Source organism: Rhododendron vialii, chromosome 4a (genome assembly GCF_030253575.1).
Source record: "Rhododendron vialii isolate Sample 1 chromosome 4a, ASM3025357v1".
Classification (NCBI taxonomy): domain Eukaryota; kingdom Viridiplantae; phylum Streptophyta; class Magnoliopsida; order Ericales; family Ericaceae; genus Rhododendron; species Rhododendron vialii.
In genome coordinates, this window is record NC_080560.1 from 12763356 (window position 1) to 12785819 (window position 22464).

Sequence of the window (22464 nt, forward strand, 5' to 3'; positions counted from 1 at the left end):
CCAAATCTGTTAATATCTTCTGGGTCGTGGAATATAATTTGTTGAATATATCCAAAATCCAAAAGAGTTGCTTCTGTGATTTCTACCCTTTTATCTTTGAAATTAAGATAAAAAGGTTTGAAGTGTTTCATGTTTATGTTGGCCATAGGGATGCTGTAAATGAGTTCACACGTACAGGTCATCCGTTCCAAAGGTGTCTGAATGCAAGTTGGTTTGATCTTTGGACATGGGACAACATCTTCTTCTTGTAAATAAAGGGTTTTCCAGGAAATAGTGAATCCCGGAATACAACCTTCATTCTGGTTAATCTTGATCAGCTCTGAGAATAAGAATTCCTGGAAATGAGCTTTATCTTGCCTGGCTAAGTGCTGGATGTGGTGGATAACATCTGGGGGAAATTTTGAAAGAAAAGTGGTTGCTTTTGGTTGTAAAAGCTCTATTGGATCATATTCCTTACTCCACTCACTCTTTTCTTCATCTTCCAGTGGGGAAGATTGCTTTCTCACTTTTACCAGTGGGGTAAAATGGCTTTTAATTTTCTTGAGCTCCTTTTCTGACTCTAACAACTTCCTTTTGAGAGTTGTTATTTCTTCTTCAAGCCTTCGTTGATTATTGATCAACTGTTGATTGGTCTACTCCAAATCTTGGTTTCTTTTATTTAAAAGTCTAAAATTTCTAGTCATTGTTTCGCAATGACCACAAAATCTTATTTGCTAAGAAAATGGCTGATTAGAAGATGGTGGATTGAAAACCTGGTTATTTTCAAAACCTGCAATCTCAAGGGCTGCTTGAGTATTTAATCTCCTGGAAGACTCTGAAATATAAAAATTATTTCCAATGGCGCGATTTGCCCATTGATTTGCTTCTGCAAAAGTATGAAAACATTTCCATGTTGAGGAAGGGATTCCATCTACCTGCTTTAAAACTTCTGGCCAATAAGAATAAATTCCTGGGACACGACCTATGGCTACACAATAAAACGAAAATCTTTTTGTTGGGTTTGACCCATTTTGTTGATTAAAGAAAATATTTAATGCATTTAAACAGGCTAAGAATCTAGGGACATCTTTGTGAGAATCCCAAAGATTATCTAAAAGACACTTCTGTTCCTCACTGATATTATGGATGAGGTACCTGAATTTAGATCTGGATTGTTCAGGAAAAACTCTGAGAGTCACACTCCCAAAAGTTAAGAACTTCTGATCTGTTCTGGTTGAACTAGTTATGTTGCTGGAAGATGCCATCTGAAAAATCAGAAATATTAGTCCTTATTTCTTTGGATAAATAATCTGCTAAAGTGTTTTCTTTTCTTTTAATATGTTCAAATTCTACTGTGTAACCGTTACCTGTTATTGTATCAACAAAATTAAACCATCTACGAGTACTAATCTTTTTCTCATTGAGAAGCTTATGAAATTTAACAATTGCTTCACAATCTGTTCTAACTGTAAAGGGTTTAAATAACCATAATTTGAAGCTATTAATGGCGTTAATAACTCCTAATATTTCACAATCTATACTGGCTAAATTTCCTTTTTCTTTATATTTTCCACTGGAGTATCTGCAAATCTTTTCTGTGGATTTTGCTGAATACTTTGTAGGTTTACTGAGGAGTATTGCTCCCCATCTTTTCTCACTTGCATCTACTTCTATTACTATGTAGTCTGATTCTAATGGTAATTCTAGCTCTGGTAGATTTCTACAAATCTCCTTGATTTTTCTGACAAGATCAATATCTTGCTGGTTGAAGTATTTTTGACCGGTGGGGGTCGTTTTACTATACAAGGGACCTATGATTTTGCTAAGATCTTTTATGTACGGTCTGGCATAATTCAAGGTTCCTAAAAATGACTGGAGCTTTTTCTTGTCTTCTATTTTGTCGGAAAACTCTAATATCTTCTGTGCAATGTGTGGTTGTAACTGGATTTTTCCCTTTCCTATTCTTACTCCTAGATATTCTATATATTCCTTATTTAATTCCATTTTCTTTTTACTAATGATTAGACCACTATCAATAAAGGATTTAAAAGCTATCCTAAGATGCCTGTAATGTTCTTCTTGTGTTTTACTGAAAACAAGAATGTCATCAATGTAAACAAGAATAAAAGAATTATAATTTTTAAATATGCTATCCATTTTTCTTTGAAAAATACTGGGGGCTGTTTTCAAGCCGAAAGGCATGACAATCCATTCATAACATTCTTGAGGACATGTGAATGCTGTCCATGGTCTGCTGGACTGATCTAACATAATCTGCCAAAATCTTGATTTACAATCAAACTTATTAAAAATTGTTGCATCTTGGATACTATTTATGAGCTGTTCTTTACTGGGTATATCATAACTATCTAACTGAATATTGTCATTAGGGCGTTTATAGTTTATGACCATTCGTGCCTTGTCTCGTTTTATTTCTGCATGGTTTCTTACCATAAAAGCTGCGCTTCTGTGGGGATTGATACTCTCTGTTATTATCTTAAGATCTAATAATTCATTAATCTGTTTCTCAAATTCTTTTATATCTAAAGGACTGTATACTATTTTCTGGGTACTAATCTTAAAGTCTGGATTAATGATTTCTAAGTGTGCTAAAGTCTTGGTTTTATTCCAATGTTTGATTGAATTTTCTCCTAAAATCTGGGTTTCATCTGCTAACCTGATTAATTCATCTAACAGATTTTTATCTGTTCTTTTTCTCTTTTTGCGATCAAGAACTGATAAAGAATGTTCTATCTGACAAAAATCTATTATATCATGGTCTATCTGGATTAATTGTTCTTCTAACTGTTCTTCCATTAACCATTCAGATTCTGTTTCGACAGTATCATTTATGGTTTCTTCATATAAATGTAAGTGTGTATCTGAAAAGGGTACATCTCTTAATGCTTCTGCTATTTTTCCTAACCTATTTTCGTCTGCATTTACTAACCTATTTTCGTCTGCTATTTTGTCTATGGTTCCACCACGCTTAGCTAACAATTCTGATTCTAAATGCTGAGCAAGTAATGTTTCTACCTGTAAACTACGTTTATGAAACGTCACAAAGTGTTTGCTAAATGTGATGCTTCCATTCATGCTATCTATAAAGTTTAATCCTAAGATAAACTTATAGATGTGATTAATATCTCCTATCCATACCATGGGTAATGGGTAGGTATACTGCTGTTGAAGTCTATTGGTAAACCTGATATTGCTATTCATAAGACATGTATCATAAATAATACTGGTATTATTCATGAGATCTGCTCTAGCTATGTAACCTGGTTTAGTAAAATATTCAACTGGTATAAGGTTACGACTAATGTGACTTTTGCTGGCTCCTGTATCTACCATAGCTTTGGTTTCTATGATCTTTCCTGGATTTTTTCCTCTAGCTGGTAATAAAATCTCACAATTTATCTCTATAAGACTGTTTTCTCCTATTCTATTGACCGACTCAACAATGTTACAGTGATCTTTTATAGTTTCAAATATCTCAACTGGTTTTAAGGGTTTTTTCTCATGTAACTGGCTTCTTAGTCTACTATTTTCTATTCTATATGTCTCTATTTCTATAGATAAAATTTCTATTTTCTTTTCTAACTCACTTACGTTCTTTTCAAATTGAAATTTGGTTCTATCTAAATCTAACCTGACCGTGGCTGCTTCTAACTTGGCTTCTTGGAGTGCTAATTTTGAGTTCTGGTTCAACACTGGTTGCTGTATGCTACCACTTAAATCTATCAAATCTCTATCTATCTGATGGTTCTTCTTGAGACAAAATTTGCAAACATTTTTCTTACAATATTCACATATGCTTCTAAATAACCTAAAAGGATAACCATTGTATTCTGAGCAAGGTTCATTATCTTGGCCTATATTATGTTGCCACTGGTGTATACATTCTATACTACTTTTAATCATAAAAGTATATTCTGGTAGATAGCTGGGAAGTTCATCTTCTGAACTACTACTGCTACTGCTATCATTAACTTCTAAGAAATTTATTTCTTCCGATTCTGTACTGATCAAACTGTATATTGATTCAGTATCACTTTCTTCTAACTTTATTTCTATAAATTCAATATTATCAAAGTCTTCTAATTCTACTATGAGATTCGCTTTTTCTGTGTTTTTCTGATTTTTCCCTTTATTAGGGCACCTGTTTGCTAGGTGATCTTCTGAATTACATATAAAGCATTTACATTTACGGTTCTGAGTTGGTTGAATTCTTTTTCTAAAATGTTTCTTAGGTCTTGGTCTAAACTGTTGTTTACTGGGTGCTTGCCTGTAAGACTGACTTTTCCGATATCTCTTTCTAGGATAATAACCATGTTTTTGATATCCATAATTATATTTTCCTGTCTGTGTTATTTTCTTATGGTATTTACTAGCTTTCTTCTGATATTTATAGAATTTATCTTTTCTTTTCTTTCTCTTTTCTTTACCATATCCATACTGCTGTGGAGTATATATAACTTGACTACAAAAATTGAACTTGTTTTTCTTTATTCCTTTCTGAATTTCAAGTGTGGTGCACTTGTCTCTTAGGACTGCAAAAACAAACTGAATTCTAGGACCTATTCCTAAATGCTGGTTTTCATCTCCATTAGTAACCTTCCATTTTTCCCATATTTCTTCTCCTAATGGTCCTGGAAGTTTTCTAAAGAATTTATTACTAATTTCTGGATCGAGTGCTCTTCCTGTCTGGGATGCAAGGGCTATGAAGTCATTACAAAAACTGACTATATATTTCCATTTATGTAACTTAAGCTGTTCTAACTGTCTTATAGCTACATTCTGGTAGGTGGTATTTCCTCTATTAGGATCTGCTCCTATGATTAAAGTTTTGACTAAACTGGTGAAATTGTAAACATTTGGTCCTTGGGCTATTAAAGCCGCATACTGGGTTTCAAAGTCTCTTTTGTAGGCTTCTACAATTCCTTTTGCTGTGTCTCCTAAAAATGATTCACAATATGACCACATCTCTGCTGAAGAGTGCCAATTGGTCATTTCTAAAAGTTTTCTGACTAAGGCCTGTTCCCATCTGTCTATTACTGCTTTGTGAAACTAAGGATCAAATGCTGCAATGTCTAGCATTAATCCTGTACCTGCTTGGGCCATAAGAGTTATGTCTCTATCGACTGGTAACCTTTTCCCATAGGTTCTGAATTCTAATTCTTGGGCTGATGGCTCTATTCTAGACCTACTGATTGGAATATTTTCCATCTCATATACTTGATTTGGGAGTACAGGCGGAGTATTATCATATGTTTCCATTTTCACTTCTGCCATATGACTTTCTGTATTTTCAATTGGTGGTTGATAGTATCTGGATCTAGGGTCTGAATGGCAAAACATATCTTCAACTGAAAGATTGTTTTTTCTACTTGAATCATATTCCAAGAATTTTTCTTCTAGGACAAATATATTATTTTGCAATAAATATTGTCTCTGGAATTTTGAATCATCATCTAATTCTGGATGCTCATACTCAAGTTTTTGGGTATAATATCCTTCTAAAATCTGGTAGTCATAATAATCTAAATCTGGCCTATAGACTGGTTCTAAGAGTTCCTTTAATCTGATTATATCAGATTCACTAAATTTGAATAATTGTTCTAAGGTGAACTAGGGCTGTTCATATGGCTGTTCATATGCCATATAAATATGTTCTGTTTCTATAGCTGAATTTTTTGCAAATTCAGTGTGAATAGAACTGCTTACATCTGAATGCCTTCCTGCTGAAACGTAATTACTAAATCTAAGATTAACTTCTCCTAAGCTATTGGTGTAAAAACTGTTATTACTGGGTTTGAGCTGTTGTTTGGGAACTAAATTTGTGACCTTCCATTCAAGTCATGATAACATCTCAGAGTCTCGTTTTTTGGCTTCAATGACTTGAATACCTTTAGTACCTAAAGCTTTCAAAGCTTGATCTGTTCTAAGCTTATATTTAGTGCTACTGTGATTGCTTAGCTTTCCTACAAAACTTACACATGCTAAAAGGTTTTGTGCATCAGGGATCATATGATATCCTCTTGCCTTAATTCCTATTCTTATATGTTGGTAGAATTCATCTATCGTCACCTGGAAATCTGGTATGCAATAAACAATCTGGCAATTATTATTCATATCTAATTCCATGCTTCCTATCAAGGCTTGCTCTTGATTTGTAAACCTATTGTCAAAGATCATAACCAAAACTTTGGTTCCTAAATCTTGTCTAGCTAATCCTTTGATTCCTATGGTAATTAATCCTAAGTGCATAAGACCTAATCTTAACTTCTTAAGCTTATTGAAACTCTCTTGAGTAATCATTTCTAAAACTTCTAACTGATCTTCAGTTATCACACTGATTGGTTTTTCCTGATAACTGGTATAAGTTCTAGCTCCTCTATTGAAGAAATTCTGTGATTTATATAATACCGCTGGGTCTAGTAACTCTAGACTGTGATTTCTGAATCTATCTAGCTGCATCTTTGGATCTATGATTCCTTCTATTCTATTCTCTTCAACTGGCTGTTTTCCAAATACTCTATTTAGCAAAGAAATTCCACTAACCTTGGTTTTACTGCTAGATGCCATTACTGAGTCCCTGAAGATTGAGGGATTTCTGGTTTCTTTCCTTTGTTTGGATCTGGGGTGCCAAATATATTGTAATAAAAGGTATGGTTCTGCAAAGATCTATTGGATCTTTTAGGTTCTAGATGTCCGGTTGAGGCTGAAATACTAATCTGGTTTATTTTGGAGGTTAAAGCTTCTAAAACTTTTCCTTCCTGAAGTTTGTCTACTCTAATAGACAATTGGTCTAACTTTTCTGATGTTTCTATCAATCTATGGCTAAGGCTGATCAAAAGTTCAATAATTGTATTATTCTGCTTAATAATAGTCTCGTCTGTCTTGCCTGTTGGCTTGAAACTGGATAATCCGATAGGATCTGGTTGAACTTTTCTCGAATTTTCTAATGCTATTTGATAAAATAAGCTATCACAACTATTCATTCTCCATTAGCTAATTTTTTAACTTCTTCTAAAAGAATCTCTATTTTCTGGAGTTTACTATCTAATTCTGTCTTGACCTGGACTGAATTTTGCTTAATTTTGTTTACTTCTATCTTAAGACTTTCAACTAAATTTCTAGTTTCTGTTTCAATATCTTTAGGCTGGGTAGTATCTAACTTACTAGTTAGATCTATTATATCCTGTTTGCAGGGTAATTTGTCTGATATCACTAGATGTTTTTCTTCTAATTTACTAATTCTTCTGAGTATTTCTGAATGTAATTCCTTGAAATAATCTAAATTTTCTACCTGTCTACTAAATCTAGGTCTGTTAATCTTTTCCAAGATCTGGGTAGTCTGTTCAAGTGATTTTACTGAAAACTCTTCAAACTGATTTCTGGTTACTATATTACCTTTAACTTCTAAGCTAAATTTTTTTTATCTAGGTTATTGCTAAGTTGCTCTATTAGCTGAAAACCTGCTTTAATCTGAATATTTTGTTTAGACTGTTGAGATCTAATTTCACTTAAACTAGGACTAATTGCCTTAATTAATTCATCAATCATAACAAACTAAACAATAAAAGTAAACAATAATAAAAGATAATTAACTAAAACAATAAAAGTAAACAATAATAAAAGATAATAAACTAAAACAATAAAAGGATCTATGATCTGGCTACTTGAATTAACAAATAGTACTGTAGGCTCTGATACCAATTTTAGCTGGGGGTACTGTGTTAATAAAAGGTGGAAATACGAATAATAGAAAGTGGAACTACAAAGGGGTTCTAACTGTGAATATCTGAAAATTCTGGTGAACTACATAAAAGGTACTGTAATTTGTCTTAAAACTTCTAAAAAATATTGGTCTGTGCTGTAATTATCTTAAAGTTTTACACGTAGCTGTTTCTTCTGCACCTGATTATTTTCTGGCCTGTCCTGTTTTGTTGTGTCGTGGGTTAGCTGTCCTGCTTCCTAGATTTTCTGCAGAAAATAATACTACAAGGAATTGATCTTGAATAATAGCAAAAAACTGTATTTAATTTCAGCAGAAGTATATAGATATATATCAGTAAGAGTGCATTGATATTTATAAAGAGATTAAATTCTTTACACCGTGGTATAAATATTTATTTCTTTCAAATTAATTACATTGCGTCACGTCATCATGTTCAAATAATTGAGACCACTGTTTTGACGACGTGGCGCAATATAATTGATTTGGAGAAGATAAATATTTACACCGGTGGTGTGATAAGTTTAGAGTCTATTCCAGAAACCTTCTTAAGAAGTAAGCAGCTTAGTATTTTCAAATTCAAAAATAATGTAAATAAAAAATAATTTTTTTAATTTTTTTTGCATCGTATTCAAATAAGATTCATATAACATATTTTTAGATTTTAATAAGTCCATAACTTTTTAGTTTAAAATTACCTTCTTAAAAAATAAATTTTTTTTTTACGTTACGGAACGAGTTCTTAATCTCATTTATAAAAGTTATGTTGCAATTTTAACTTTTTTTTTTTTTTTTTTTGAATATCATCCCGTTCTCAATGTGCTCGCGTCAGCTCGACCCAATAATAATACAAAAGGCGAGTGGGTGGCCACGTGAGAGACCACTTGAACTTTGTCTTTTTGGATTCTTGCCATTTCAGAGAATCTTCCCTATCCTATAGTAAAAGGAAAAGGGTTTGGTCCCCGGATTGAACAGTGATTAGAATGGGTCCAGCTGAAGTCAAATTTCTCCGTCCAGTTCGGGCTTCTGTATCAGGTCTTTACAACAATGATCAAAATCGTTCATATTGTAAATCTCAGCGAATTTGTCATTCAAGTAAAAAATCAGCTTGATCGAGTATTGATAAGTACATGATCGAAACGGATTTGTATAAAAACAGAACGGGACATTTATAAATTTTTTTCGTCCTATTTTTTTTTGTACTAAACTATTTCGATTATGTATCTACCGATGTTCGATCAAGCTAATCTTTTAAGATGAATAACAAGTTGGATGAGCTCTACAAAGTGAACGATCGCGATCATCATTTTTGTGGGCCTGGAAGTGGCCCAAAACTGGAATAGGAGCTTGATCGATTAAACAGTGGTTTGGATAACTATCTAGTACTGTATTAAAGTGTCCTACTGATCTTTTGTTTCCTGTGAAAGTAAAAAATAGGGTAAATTATAGTTAACCCCCTCTAACTAAGCCTCACTTGCACTTTTTTTCTTTTAACTTTTTTTTTGGCACTCAATCCCCTCTAACTAACTGAAAATCAAACGGTCATAACTTCAAACGGTCATAACTTCTTCGTCCGAAATCGAAATCATGCAAATTATATATCGATTTCGAGGTCTTGAAGTCAGCTTTCTAATGACACCAAAATCAAATCACGATTCAAAGCACACAGAAAGTTATGATCAAAAGAGTAAGGGCTGGTAGACAGAAAGACCGTTTTAATCATAACTTTTTGTGTGCTTTGAATCGTGATGTAATTTTGGTGTCATTGGAAAGCTGACTTCAAGATCTCGAAATCAATATATAATTTGCATGTTTTCGATTTCAGACAAAGAAGTTATGATCATTTGAAGTTATGACTGTTTGAATTTCAGTTAGTTAGAAGGGGTTGAGTGTCAAAAAAAAAGTTAGAGGGGGCAAAGTGCACGTGAGGCTTATTTAGAGGGGGTTAACTATAGTTTACCCTAAAAAATAGCCCTTGGATATTCTTTTTCCAATATTCCCACCGTTTGTGCTGTAATTTTCTAGTAATAGGGACTTAAGGGCAAGAAAGAGAAAATTGGACAAAAAGCTCAATAAACTTTCAAAACTGAGCCCCAAACACCTTCTTTGTAGTTATGCCTTCATATATGCGTTTGTCTTCAAATAAATTCAAAAGTTTTTTCAATCTCCATAAAAAAAACAACTTATATATGCATATTTACTATCAAATGTATATATGTCATCTAAAAGTTTGAAAAGAAATTGGTTGGAGAAAAAAGATGTTTTGGCTCAAACTTTTAACATAAATTTTTTTTTTGGTATAAAGATGCATAGTGTAACTGTGTAGGGTTGGGAGAAAAAGTTTACTTTAGTTTAAAGCCATTTTTTAAGAAAATTTTGTTATTCTATGCAAAAAAAAAAGCTTTTGAAGTTTCATGATAAATGAAAGAAATTGTAATTCCTTTCTATATATGCCTACATAATTACATATGCATTTGACTTTAAAAAAAAGTCTAAGTTTCAAGTTTTCCAAAAAAAAAAAGAGGATTAAGGAAAGCAACTGTAATTCTTTTGTATTTATGACTACATATGAATTTGACTTCAAAAAATCAAAAGTTATTTCAAGTTTTGTTAAAAAAAAATGCTTATACATGTATATTTAAAATCAATGTGTATATGCGTTTGATTTTGAAGACACGCGTGCACGTAAGATATGTATAATAACTTGATCTTTGTTAAATAGTTTTGATTAGGAACATGAACGTGTTTTAAGTTGAGTCTAGAAGGGCATTCATGTCACAACATCATTTTAAAGGGGTAAAATTGGTAATGATATGAATTTGGCTGATGTATGCAATTTCCGTTACCTTATAATGGTCTTCTAACGACAAGGGGGGAATCTGCAGCCGAAAACTAAAGCAGAGGGAAGGTAAGTGCAATTTCAAAAATGTGAGGGGAGGTGTCTGTTATTGTAGAAACCTCAGGGGAGGTAAGTGAAATTTACCCTTCATCTAACTATCATATTTATTCATCTTCGTTTGATTAAGCTCACCCCTCGAGACCTTGGGCTCGGTCGAAGTGGTCTATCCGGGGGGGGGGGGGTTTGGTTTTCAATGGTGAGAAGTTATGGGGTGGGGTATGGAAGGACTGAATTAGGCAAAACATGTTTTCCTTACCTTTTTCTGCTTAATATTCAGTGTTTGGTGAACTGTGTTTGTCTTTCTGACACTATTTTTCGACAAAATTTTCTCAAAACAACCCACTTTCCATCGAACACCCAAACAGCGACTCCAAATTCCCAAAAATGGTTTCCACACAAAATTGGAATTGCAAATTATGTTTTCCAACTTTTCGTTGCTTTTGATTCCAAAAGCACCGACGACCAAAAACAAAATGAAAACAATTCCAAACAGCAATATCACATTTTTGTGTGTCGGCTTATTATTGTGAACAACTTGTTATGCAGGAGAACAACAAAAGAATAAAAGTTAATGCATCCTTTAACACTCTTTCCACTCTAGTCCAAATAAAACTGCTTTCTCAGCAGTTCAAACGGCGGGACCTACTATGCTGTCTTCACCTTGGTTCTTCTTCTTCTTCTCCTCCTCCCCACAAATTTGAGAAGCTCGTCAAGTAGAACCACAGGTGCCGAAACCAAGAGAACCAGAAGCCATTCATTCAAACTCAGTGGAACAATACCGAACACTTCTGCGAAGAAAGGTACATAAAGTATTAGGCAATGGAGCCCGAAAGAGACTGTCATGGCGACAAGAAGCCAAGGGTTCCTCCAAGGTGGCATTGTGATCAGGCTGTTGTCTTCAGAAAGAGCGTTGAGGGAATTGAACATCTCAATGGCCACCAAGACAGAGAGTGAAAGAGTCATTGCCTTCACTTTGCCAGAGGTAAAATAGTCACAAGGGTTAGAAAAAGTGATTAAACGACCTCCACCGACCGTGAATGGAGTCACTGAGAAATTTGACCATGAGTGGCATTCTCCCCAGTTCTGAAGCTGAGATAGCTCAACAAGTGAGTGGCCATCACTTGTGAGATCGATACCCATAAAGGAAACCTGAGTGTACCATAAGATGAAGATGCCAACAGTTGCAATGCCCACATAAGAACCTATAACCTGCAATTGCATGAACAGCACCTTAGAATACAATGAATATCTACTCCGACATTGAGGGGCAAAGTTAGTTATAGAAATGTTACCCAAATGTGGTAAAGTCTATTTTACTCGATACCTTTTCAAATTTGTGCATGGTTATCAATTTTATCCAAGTATAACTCATATAAGTTCAATATTAATGTTTCTTTGACCTTGAAATTGGAGCACATAACCTTACAAAAACAATTAGAATCATGAGCCCTTCTACTTCTCATCTTAATTAACAGCTCCACCGTCAAAATTCCAAAACAAATGACATGATACTACTTGCGACTTGTGAGATCATTAGGTTCCATTGACTATGAGACTAGGTAACTAATCCAACAGGCGATGAAGAACTATGAATTACAGGGCCACAATACTCTTTGACATGCTAGAATCAAATGAAAAGTGATACTGTATTAAAAAGAACTAACCAAATATCGGAAGAGGACCCAAGAGTTGATAAGAGCATCGTCACTTTTGCGTGGTGGTTTGCGCATAATATCAACATCAGCTGGGTTGAATCCAAGAGCCGTGGCAGGTAGTCCATCAGTAACCAAATTGACCCAAAGAAGCTGTACTGGTATCATACATTCTGGTATTCCCAGAGCAGCAGTCAAGAATATGGATATAACCTCCCCAACATTAGAAGATATCATGTACCTGCAGATTGAAAAACAGAAAAAGCGTAAGAAGTTTACTGTCCTAGATCGAAAGCTCATTAAGCAAAAGATATAGTATAATACTACCTTATAAAAGCTTTCATGTTGTCATAAATAGACCTGCCCTCTGCAACAGCGGATACAATAGTGCTGAAATTATCATCTGCTAGAACCATATCTGAAGCTTCTTTCGCAACCTGTTGTGTATGTGTTAGATATAACAGAAAAAGTGACCAACACTTGAGAAAGAATTATACAATCGATATCAAGAAAATCCAAAGAGAATAAAATAAAATTTTTGGTGGGGAAATGATTTTGCACTACCCTTCTTAGTGTCAACATTCCGTTTCTCCCCCTTGTTCATGTACATTTGCAGGATAATGCATTCACATGCATAAAGAAAAAAATGGAGTGAATATAAAAATGGGAGTGTAAAATTCACTACGTTTTCTGTGCATGAGGTCCCGGTGATAGATTGAGCATGTTACCTCTGTGCCAGTAATCCCCATGGCGATACCAATATCAGCAAGTTTCAGTGCGGGTGCATCATTCACACCGTCTCCAGTCATTGCAACAATTTCCCCCATCTCTTTTAGCATTCTTACGATCTCTTGCTTGTGTTTTGGCTCCGCACGTGAGAACACCTTTCCTCCAGGTTTAGACAAGATTTCAATTTGCTCGGAAGAGGAAATAGCCATGAATTCTTTACCTGTAAAACTCCTCCCCCTAAGATCATCGCCTGCGGAAAGCAATTGGATTTCCCGACAAATAGCCTCTGCCGTGGACTTATTATCGCCAGTTATCACCATGACTTTAATCCCAGCTTCTCTACAATCATCGATGGCTTTGTGAACTTCTTCACGAGGAGGATCCTGTTCAGCTAAGTATATTACAATTTTTTCTAATCAATTAACCAATGCCTGTGTTACATGGAATCGGTTACGGTGTTTTGGGTGTGAGTGTGTGTCTAACAATCTTGAGTGTCAAATTCATAGTTTCTATCTTGAGGACATGGGACAGGCCAAAATTTTCATATTACATTATATTGCTTTTATTTAAGATAAATGGTGTTTTCATACATAATATACGAGTTCTGTACATAGTTCGTTCAAATTCTAAGGACAAATTATAGTTGCCATGTGATTGTCTGACAAAACATGTTGGACACAAATCATATAACCGTACCAGTCTCGAGTGTCCGCCACCATTACTTTTTCCATTTAAAAGAGTCCATGTAACATATTTCAGTTCCAAACACAGAAAGAGCATGCATGTGACAAAAAAGTCACTTACCCTTAGAGCAACGACCCCCACAAACACTAGGTCACTTTCAATAGAGGAGTAGTAAGCCGGGTCAAGCAACTTCTTGTGGGCGGGATGACTCTCGCTATGGTAGTCTGAAAACTCTCCTAACTCATCCTTATATGCCACACCCAAGCACCGTAATCCCTTTGAACTCATCTCCAAGTGTCTCAACAACAGAAGCTGCCTACAAGGCTCATCGATTGGAACAAGTGATCCATCTGCAAGTTGAACGCGTGAACTGCGCTCCAATAGATTCTCGACAGCACCCTGCAGACCCCATTTTGTATTGCAGGATTAGTGGCCAATCATGAAAACCTTCAATTATGAATAAGCAACATATGCCAGTGACAACAACAAATGGGTATTGAGGGAAAGTACCAATAAAAAAGTAAAAAATATTCGGATATATGCATAGCAAAATCTGAAGTTGCAATTTCAAGTTCTTTGGTTCGGATAATATTAAGCTTAAACAAAGATAAGTGATAATCTTGGCTTTTTTAGAAGGTTGCATATAAAGCAGAATTACGGAAACATGCTTAAGCTACGAAGAAAATGCAAGTGAGTATGTGGCAGAAAAAAATGAAGACCACTAGATTGCAATACTAAGTCAGCATTTCTTCTCTCTCTCTTTTGCAATATCCTACAAGTACAGAAACTAACAATCACCTTGACAAGTAGTCGATTATTTCCAGTTGGCTCCCGGACAATAACACTCATTGACTTGCGAATGCGATCAAACTCCAATGTCGCAAGCTTCTTTGACCTCTTCGTCCACCATTCACAACAACCTATTAAAAAAATGAATTAAATGACATTTAAGATAGTAAATAGCAAGTAGATTTCAATCAAAGTGTCTCCTGCTTACCCAATTTAACAGTGTTGGAGTCAATCAAATACTTTGCAGCAAGTTGTGAGTCACGGATCTTGTTCCTAACCTTGCTATCTGGGACCCCCATCTTCTCAACTAAAACCTTAAGAGCAGCCTCAGTGGGCAAACCAGTTGCTCTAAACAGACGGCCATTGCAAAAGATATCAGCATCATTACAGACAGCACAAACTTCTGCCATTGCTTGCAGATTAGCATCCATATTGTAGCAATTCCAATCTACGATTCCCCCATCTTTAGGATCGTAGGTTGTGCCTTCAACATGGAATATTCGAGATGATGTTGTTTTTCCACCAAAAGTGAAAAACTCTATGACAGACATCTGATTCGTCGTTAGGGTCCCAGTTTTATCCGAACAAATCACAGTTGTACATCCCAAGGTCTCCACACTCGGAAGCTTCCGCACAATTGCATTCTTCTGTGCCATTCTCCTTGTTCCCAAAGCTAAACAAGTTGTGATTACAGCTGGAAGGCCTTCTGGGATTGCAGCAACAGCAAGGGCAACAGCTATCTTAAAATAATAAGTGCATTTCTCGAATGAAAATTGGAAATTTGTCGGCCATCCGTTCACAAGATCCCAAGTAAGGAAGTATTTATAGTTAATCACCCAAACAATGAGGCAAGCAAGGCCAATAGCAGTTGTTAGCCTGTTTCCAAATTCATCAAGCTTCTTCTTCAGAGGGGTGTCGCTTTCTTCTAACGAGGCCTCATGTATTTGTTTTTGTATCATGCCAATCTCAGTGTGCATTCCAGTGCTTGCGACTATACAAATGCAACTACCATTCACAACTGTTGTGCCAGAAAAAACCATGTTTTCTTTGGCTTGTAATTCACAGTCATCCATAAGGACTGGATTGGCGCCTTTTAAAACAGGCATTGCCTCTCCAGTCAATGAGCTTTGTTCCACTCTTAGGGTTGAAGTTTTCAGAACTGCAATTCTCATGTCAGCGGGGACTTTGTCACCTACCCGCAGTTCCACTATATCACCTGGGACAAGTTCTCTAGCTGGCAAATCCGGCACAAGATACCCATCCCTTAAAACTTTAGCAGATTCACATTGCATCTCTTTAAGGGCTTCAAGTGCCTTCTCAGCATTAGTCTCTTGCCAAACTCCGACGATGGCATTAAGTACCAAAATCAAGAAAATTACAAATGGCTCCACATAGGCTTCAAACCCGGACCCCCCAGTTTCATTCCTATGCAAGTATGCTAGAATGAAAGATATGAAGGCCGCAACGAGAAGAATCTTTACAAGCACGTCGTCAAACTGTTCGAATACGAGCTTCCATAGGGGCTTCCCCTTCTCTTTCTGAAGCTCATTCCAACCATACCTCTCGCGACGCTTCTCCAACTCGTAAGTGCTCAAGCCCTTGTCTAGTTTTGCTTTGTACTCTTTCAAACACTGCTCAACAGACCATGACCACGCATGGAACTGGTTTTCCCCCAACGATGTTTCCATCTGGCGATCAAAATATCCCTCCAACCAGAACCTTTTACCGAAAATGCTTTAAATCTCTTTGATCAGTCCTATACCAGAATTCATACAAGAGAAAATAATTGAGCAAAGCATATACACCGATATTGCATATTCTAGAGTAGATACAAGCAAACAAAGGTTCAAATACAAAAAATCAAACAAATACTAAGCGTTTGTTTATGATTTTTATTGAGCTTGTTAAAAAGTTGATCATATACAAAAACCTAGACTTGTTATCTACTATGTAGCACGGACATGGATACGAACACAGGACATTGCAATTCTAAAAAAATGGAGATACGGACACGGTGAGAGACACACCACGTGTATAAATACATATATATTTTTTCTTTTCTTCCATGTCTGTTGACGAAGACATATCCTATATGAATGTATGAGATTAACATGGTTCAAATAAATGCATAATTACAGTTTAACTCAAATGTTTTGAATAACTTCATATTAACCCCCCAAAATTGAAAAATATATTAAATTTTGACCCCCAGCTGTGTCCCCTATAAAAAAATAATAAAAATGGTGTGTCCAATACGTATTTTGGCGTATCCCTGTGTCCAATATGTGGACACGACGCCCTTTTGGAGTGTCGGTGCTTCATAAGTTATTTGACCATCAAACAAGACAAGTAAGTAACTACAATGCAAATGGTTAATGTAAGAAGATACTTTATATGTCACACTCACACTCATAATCTCCATCAAACTCTGGAATTTGTTATTCTCTTTTTCAACAATAGACACGAAACCAACTCAAAGAACAAGTCCTAATAACCAAAGTGCCTCATAATTCCAGCAATATACAAAACTAGTAAATCTTAACTACAAAGCGAATGCTAGATATACAAGGATGATACATATGTCACAATCAGTATCTCCATCAACATAATAGAATCTGTTATTTTTTTAAAGAATCCAAATGAAACTAACTCAAAGGAAAGCTACACCAGAACAACCGAATTGCCTTCTAAATCCCGGGGCATTCAAAACTAGTATATCATAAGGACCACATAAAAGAAAGGAAAAGGAGTAACAATCTAACAGATGCTCAAAATAAACAAAACCACCGAAAGCACTAAGCACATTTACCAAACAGATCTGAAAACTAATCACCAAATTATAGAAAAAATTACATAACAAAGACTAACGACTACATAACATCACGCATAGATGGAAAAAAATAAGTTTTGCCAATGGCAACCCAACTGAAAACTACTACCCCACGTGAATCCACTTCAAATTTTGCATGAATACGCAGCCGAAAATATGCAGAGACGAAACATACTTCTAATCTAGCAGGAGCGAATGATCTGAAAGGGGCAAAATTTACAAAACAAAATACTTAAGGTGCCGAACCTATTAATTCTCAATATTCAGGAAACGTACTTTTGTATAATGAAATTATGTCCACAGACACGGAACATGATATTCTAAAAAAAATGGGGACATAGATACAGAAAAAATAAAAAAAATAAATGAATAATATTTATTTTATACCCGTGGAAACACAGTGTTATATGCATCAAAATGTGTCCCTATATGTGCCGTGTCTATTACAAGAAGTACAAATTTACCCCCCAAAAAATTTAAAATTTTGCATGTTAACCCCCTGCCGTGTCCCTATATGTGCCCCTGCCGTGTCCCTCTATGTGCCCCTCTCATGTCCCTGTCGTGTCCTTCCCATGTCTTTGTTGTGTCCCCCTAAAAAAGTTAATTATCCCCTACGTATTTTTTCATGCCCACGCATGTAACGCCCTGAAAATTCGGAGACATTAATAAAATATTTAAAAGATTATTTTCACAAAAGAAATTTATAAATTTATTACGTCACTAGTTCAAAAGCATATGTCATTATATTACAACCGTTTTGAATAAATCAACATATTAAAATTTTCAAATAAACTTAGAAGCTTCCAAAATAAAGTCGACTTAAATTAATCAGAGCGACTATGCGCACGGAAACCAAGATTTTCAGCTTCTTTCTCAATAGGATTGAACTCGATCGAATCGTACGACACTTCTGCTCCGTCTTCGCTACCTGGCATTCGAGTTACCAGGGCAACATAGTACCGTAAGCGATGACGCTCAGTAGCCAAAACCCACCCGAACCCATAACTTACAAGCAATAGGATATACAATTGAAATGCATTAAAATAACATAAAAAGAGAACAATTAATCATTTCATTACTATCCTTTAACCTATGTGAAATCTCGGATCTTATCCACAGATCCGTTCCTACCCATAACCTCTGGCACAAACACTGGTGTGGTCCGACTCCCCTTTTTCAGATCCGGATGAAAGATACCTAAGTTATGTACTTGGGTATCCCATCCGCGACCATAAGTTCGGATAAAACTTCACCGGCAACGCTCAAGCGCCGTCTAGCCCGGGTTGTGACACAAGCACAATGCCTCCCTTATGTCCCGTCCCAGCATCCGAGAGCCGACCACCACCATGCCGTACCCAGGGTTTCGTAAATCAATACTTTCAATAAATCACCACCAATCATCCATCAACAATACATCACCGCGGGTTCCAAATCAAGATTGCCCGGAATCCAAAATCACAACCTCTCACATTATTCATTTTCCATTAAACCTACTTTCAACGTCTAAGAGGATAAGTCCGCACATCGCAACCAACCCAGGAGCCTATTTGTCCAATCTATCAGTACAACAACCTTTCACACAATTCCACATTTTTCTAAACATGCTAACATGCTAACAAGAATTAAATTCACGATATTAATAAATCATGCGATAAAACTAAACACGCGAATAATTTGTCATATGACAAAATTAATCATACGATTCAATAATCCAGCTAAACATACCCAACAGGCTAAAAATATTTAACCGTGCGATAATACTAATCATGCGATTAAAACAAATTAAGTTATTCCTTTTATTCTTTTTTTTTTTTAAAATTAAAGTCTACGATTTACTCTTAATCACTTCGGGACTTAAAATATCATTTACTTATTCACTAGGGTGGTTTGATGAGCTATTCAAATGTGCCGGGCTAAACTGCAATTATTCCATTTTCCATTTCAAATTCCAGTGGCCGTCATATTTCGGAAGAAAAACTGGGTTTCGGCCCGGACTTCGACCGGCGACGTGGGTTCAATTATTTTTATACTGAAATACAAAACAATCAATACGGAACATAATATATATTTAGGGAGGTGAGTTCGGACTACCTCTCGTCCGGCGAAACGATTTACCAAGTGATTTTGGCGGCGGTTCGGAACGGCGAGCTCTACCAAGTAATTTTGGCGGCGGTTCGGAACGGCGACAGAGCTCGGCTGGGAATGAGCTCGGCTGAGGGTAAGCACGGCAGTGGAGTATTCCGGTGGTGGAGGTGGTGGCTCCAGTTGGTTATGGAGGGAGGACGAGGTGATGATGGTTGTAATGGAGGAAGGAGGTGGTTCTCCGGAGTCCGGCAGTCACGGTGATAACCGGTGGTGGTGGAGAATGGAGGTGTCTTCTTCTTCTTCTTCTTCTTCTCTCTCTCTCTCTCTCGCCCTCTCTCTGCCGTGCATATTGATGCTGGGAACAAGAAATGGAAAAAGAAGGGAATATAATGGGTTTTGGATTTTTGGGGTAAAAATGAGTTGTCGAATTTTGATTGGAGGATGGGGAAATTTTTTTTTTCTATTTTTTTCTGTCTCAGCCGAAAGTACGAAATGGAAAAAGGGAGAAGAAATGGGTTTGGGTTGGAAAAATAATCCAGTGCAACACATGCACACTAGAAAAATTATTCACCGGATACGCGCGAGTGCATAATCGATTACGGAAATAAAATTGTTGTGACGACATAAATAATTTTTCGCATTTAATAAACTAACGAGCAAAAATAATATTTTTGTTTTGATGATTATTATTATTTATTAAAAATACCGGGTCTTTACAACGCATGTCCTTGTATCTGAAACAAGGACATGCGTCCTCTAGGAGTATTGGTGCTTCATAGGAGGGCACCAGTCACCACCGGCCACCCACTTAGGTCCGTCCTTGCAAATTTATGTCTCACAGTTAGAAGAATAAAGGGTCAAAAAACAAAAAGGCTAAAAACATGAAACAAAGAAAATAGTTTCATAGACCAGAATCATGCATCGATCCTTAACATTTTTGAAGAAAATATGGCAATGAAAGAAACATAAACAACAAATACATCATACATATCTCCATCGAACTGATAGAATTTCTTGTTCTTGAACAATACAAACGAAACAAACTCCACGAGAAGCAAACCCTAATAACCAATTGTCTTCTTACTCAAAGCAATATCCAGAACTAATAAATTCAAAACTATTAGACACCAAAAGTAAAAATAAAAGAGCCATGCAAATCATTAGGCACATAAAGAAACTAGACTAAAACTAGTTAGTCATAAGATTAACAGAAAAATACCCAAAAAAACAAACACTGAACACAACACAGATGAAGTCTTACCAGCATCAGCCCAAGTAAGTAACTGATGCACCCTCATGAACCCACTTCAGATTTTGCACAAATACACAAACGACAAATATAAATCTCACAATTGGAATAAAGGGTCAAAGGAAAAAAGGCTAAGAAACTGAAAGCAGAGAATAAAATAAGCAGGGGAGAAGAATTGTTGTACCTTCGAAGGAATAATAGAGATGGCTTAGGGACAAAGCAAAGAAAAAGAGAAAATTCTTTGGGGCCTCCTATGACTGGGAATTTTCTCACTTTCAAAGGCATTGACGTTCAACTGTAACTATGTTTTCGTTTATTCGTTGGCTCTCTTTGCTTTTAAAAATTTGTGAGTGCTGGTTTCCTTTTCAGACTCTCTCGTTAGTTTTCGGGAACTCGAGATCCTGTTTCACGGATTTGAAAATCCTGTTTCACGGTTTCTTTTTTTGAAATTTAAAGAGCAGAGGGAAGTTACAACGAACTCCCTAAAGTTTGTGTGTAATTATGTTTCCACCCGTATGGTCGACTTCAGCAGCCGTAATGTCGTGTGTCGGGACCGTACGCACTACAAGTTTGGTTTCCTCCTACCAGGGGAAAAAAAAAACTATGCGTACCATTTTGTGTACACTAAATGCATAACATGTTGTGTGAAACTCTTTTCGAAGCCATTTTTAAAGCTTTTTGAAAAAATCAACTCAACTGAATATCGGTAAAAGCTTGATCAGTTCTTTGCTCCAATGGAGCGAAAAATCAAATCCTATGGATATCCAACTGAGCTGATTTTTAATATGAATTCTTACAAATTATCTTAAACAAATTAAGCAAAATGAATTCTAGACTTTTTTGTTATTCTAAAACATATGACATCTTCTTAACCACCTAAATGTTATTCACACATAAACACCATTTGGTCCATGTTACTGCATACCCCCTCTGTTACTAATTGAGAGTCCATTATTCTATTTTAAATTGTTCCAAAAATGATAGGAGAAATTTGGTGATTTTCCAATAGTGTCTCTCACAAGTGAATATAGAGTGTTATAAACTAGATAGAATATAGAGGTAATGATGGAAATAATATTCATTAAATTTGAATGTAGGTATAATCATTGTATGTCCCCTTAAATATTTGAAATTTCCAAAAGAGACTCTCAATTAGAAACGGAGGGAGTAAAATTCAACCATCAATATTGACATTCAATAACTATTCTAACATATAAAACCCATTTTGGTGTGACCATTTTTTTAAGTTGTGTTATAAAAGTGTTTTCCATAAGTGTCCCGTCACAAAAACATTTTTACAGCAATATTTAATGTGATATATAACTCAACTGTGAAGACAAAAAGGTAAATTTGGTATACTGAACCCAACTGCATGCGCATGCCCCACAACCCCACGTTTCCCTCAGGTTTCATACAGGCCTAACATATGTTTTGGATTTCAAAAGGAAACACTCATAACCGCATGTTCTCAAGCATTTTTCATCTAATTAATCAATTTTTGTTCCCAATTGCATTTTGTTAAAATGTTGTGCACCCCTTGTTTAATGCTAAAATTGCATCCAACATAATTTGACTTGCACACGCATCGTCTGTGTCAACGAAATATAAGATAAAAAATTCACTTAAGAAGTTAAATAATTTGCTAAGAGTAAAAGTTTTTTTGTGACATATTGCAACCCTCGCTATATAAAGTTTATGTAATAAATTAATTTTTGCCATTTCAAGAGTTTGGCTAGCATCGTTTGCGAAAATTTTTTGTTTGGAAAATATATACTATGAGCCAATTCATAGCTAGGAATTCTCATATTGGGGTTTAGAACCAAATTT

At 35.7% G+C, this 22464-nt stretch overlaps 1 protein-coding gene across 4 annotated transcripts; it reads right to left on the reverse strand.

The window, feature by feature from the left end:
* Positions 1–11107: 11107 nt before the first annotated feature.
* On the reverse strand, positions 11108–21008 carry LOC131324399 (calcium-transporting ATPase, endoplasmic reticulum-type-like). Of its 4 annotated transcripts, none has more exons than XM_058356353.1 (9): positions 20822–21008; positions 20650–20693; positions 14682–16229; positions 14483–14604; positions 13805–14083; positions 13000–13383; positions 12599–12708; positions 12284–12512; positions 11108–11828 (listed from the first exon to the last, which is right to left on the reverse strand). In XM_058356353.1, the coding sequence occupies exons 3-9, from the start codon at positions 16159–16161 to the stop codon at positions 11265–11267; spliced, it is 3168 nt and encodes a 1055-aa protein (XP_058212336.1). In that variant the 5' UTR covers positions 16162–16229; positions 20650–20693; positions 20822–21008; the 3' UTR covers positions 11108–11264. The 4 variants fall into 4 exon arrangements, with proteins under 4 accessions (XP_058212336.1, XP_058212333.1, XP_058212335.1 ...); XM_058356350.1 differs by lacking the exons at positions 20650–20693; positions 20822–21008 and adding exons at positions 19395–19451; positions 19491–19721; XM_058356352.1 differs by lacking the exon at positions 20650–20693.
* Between the last annotated feature and the right edge of the window lie 1456 nt (positions 21009–22464).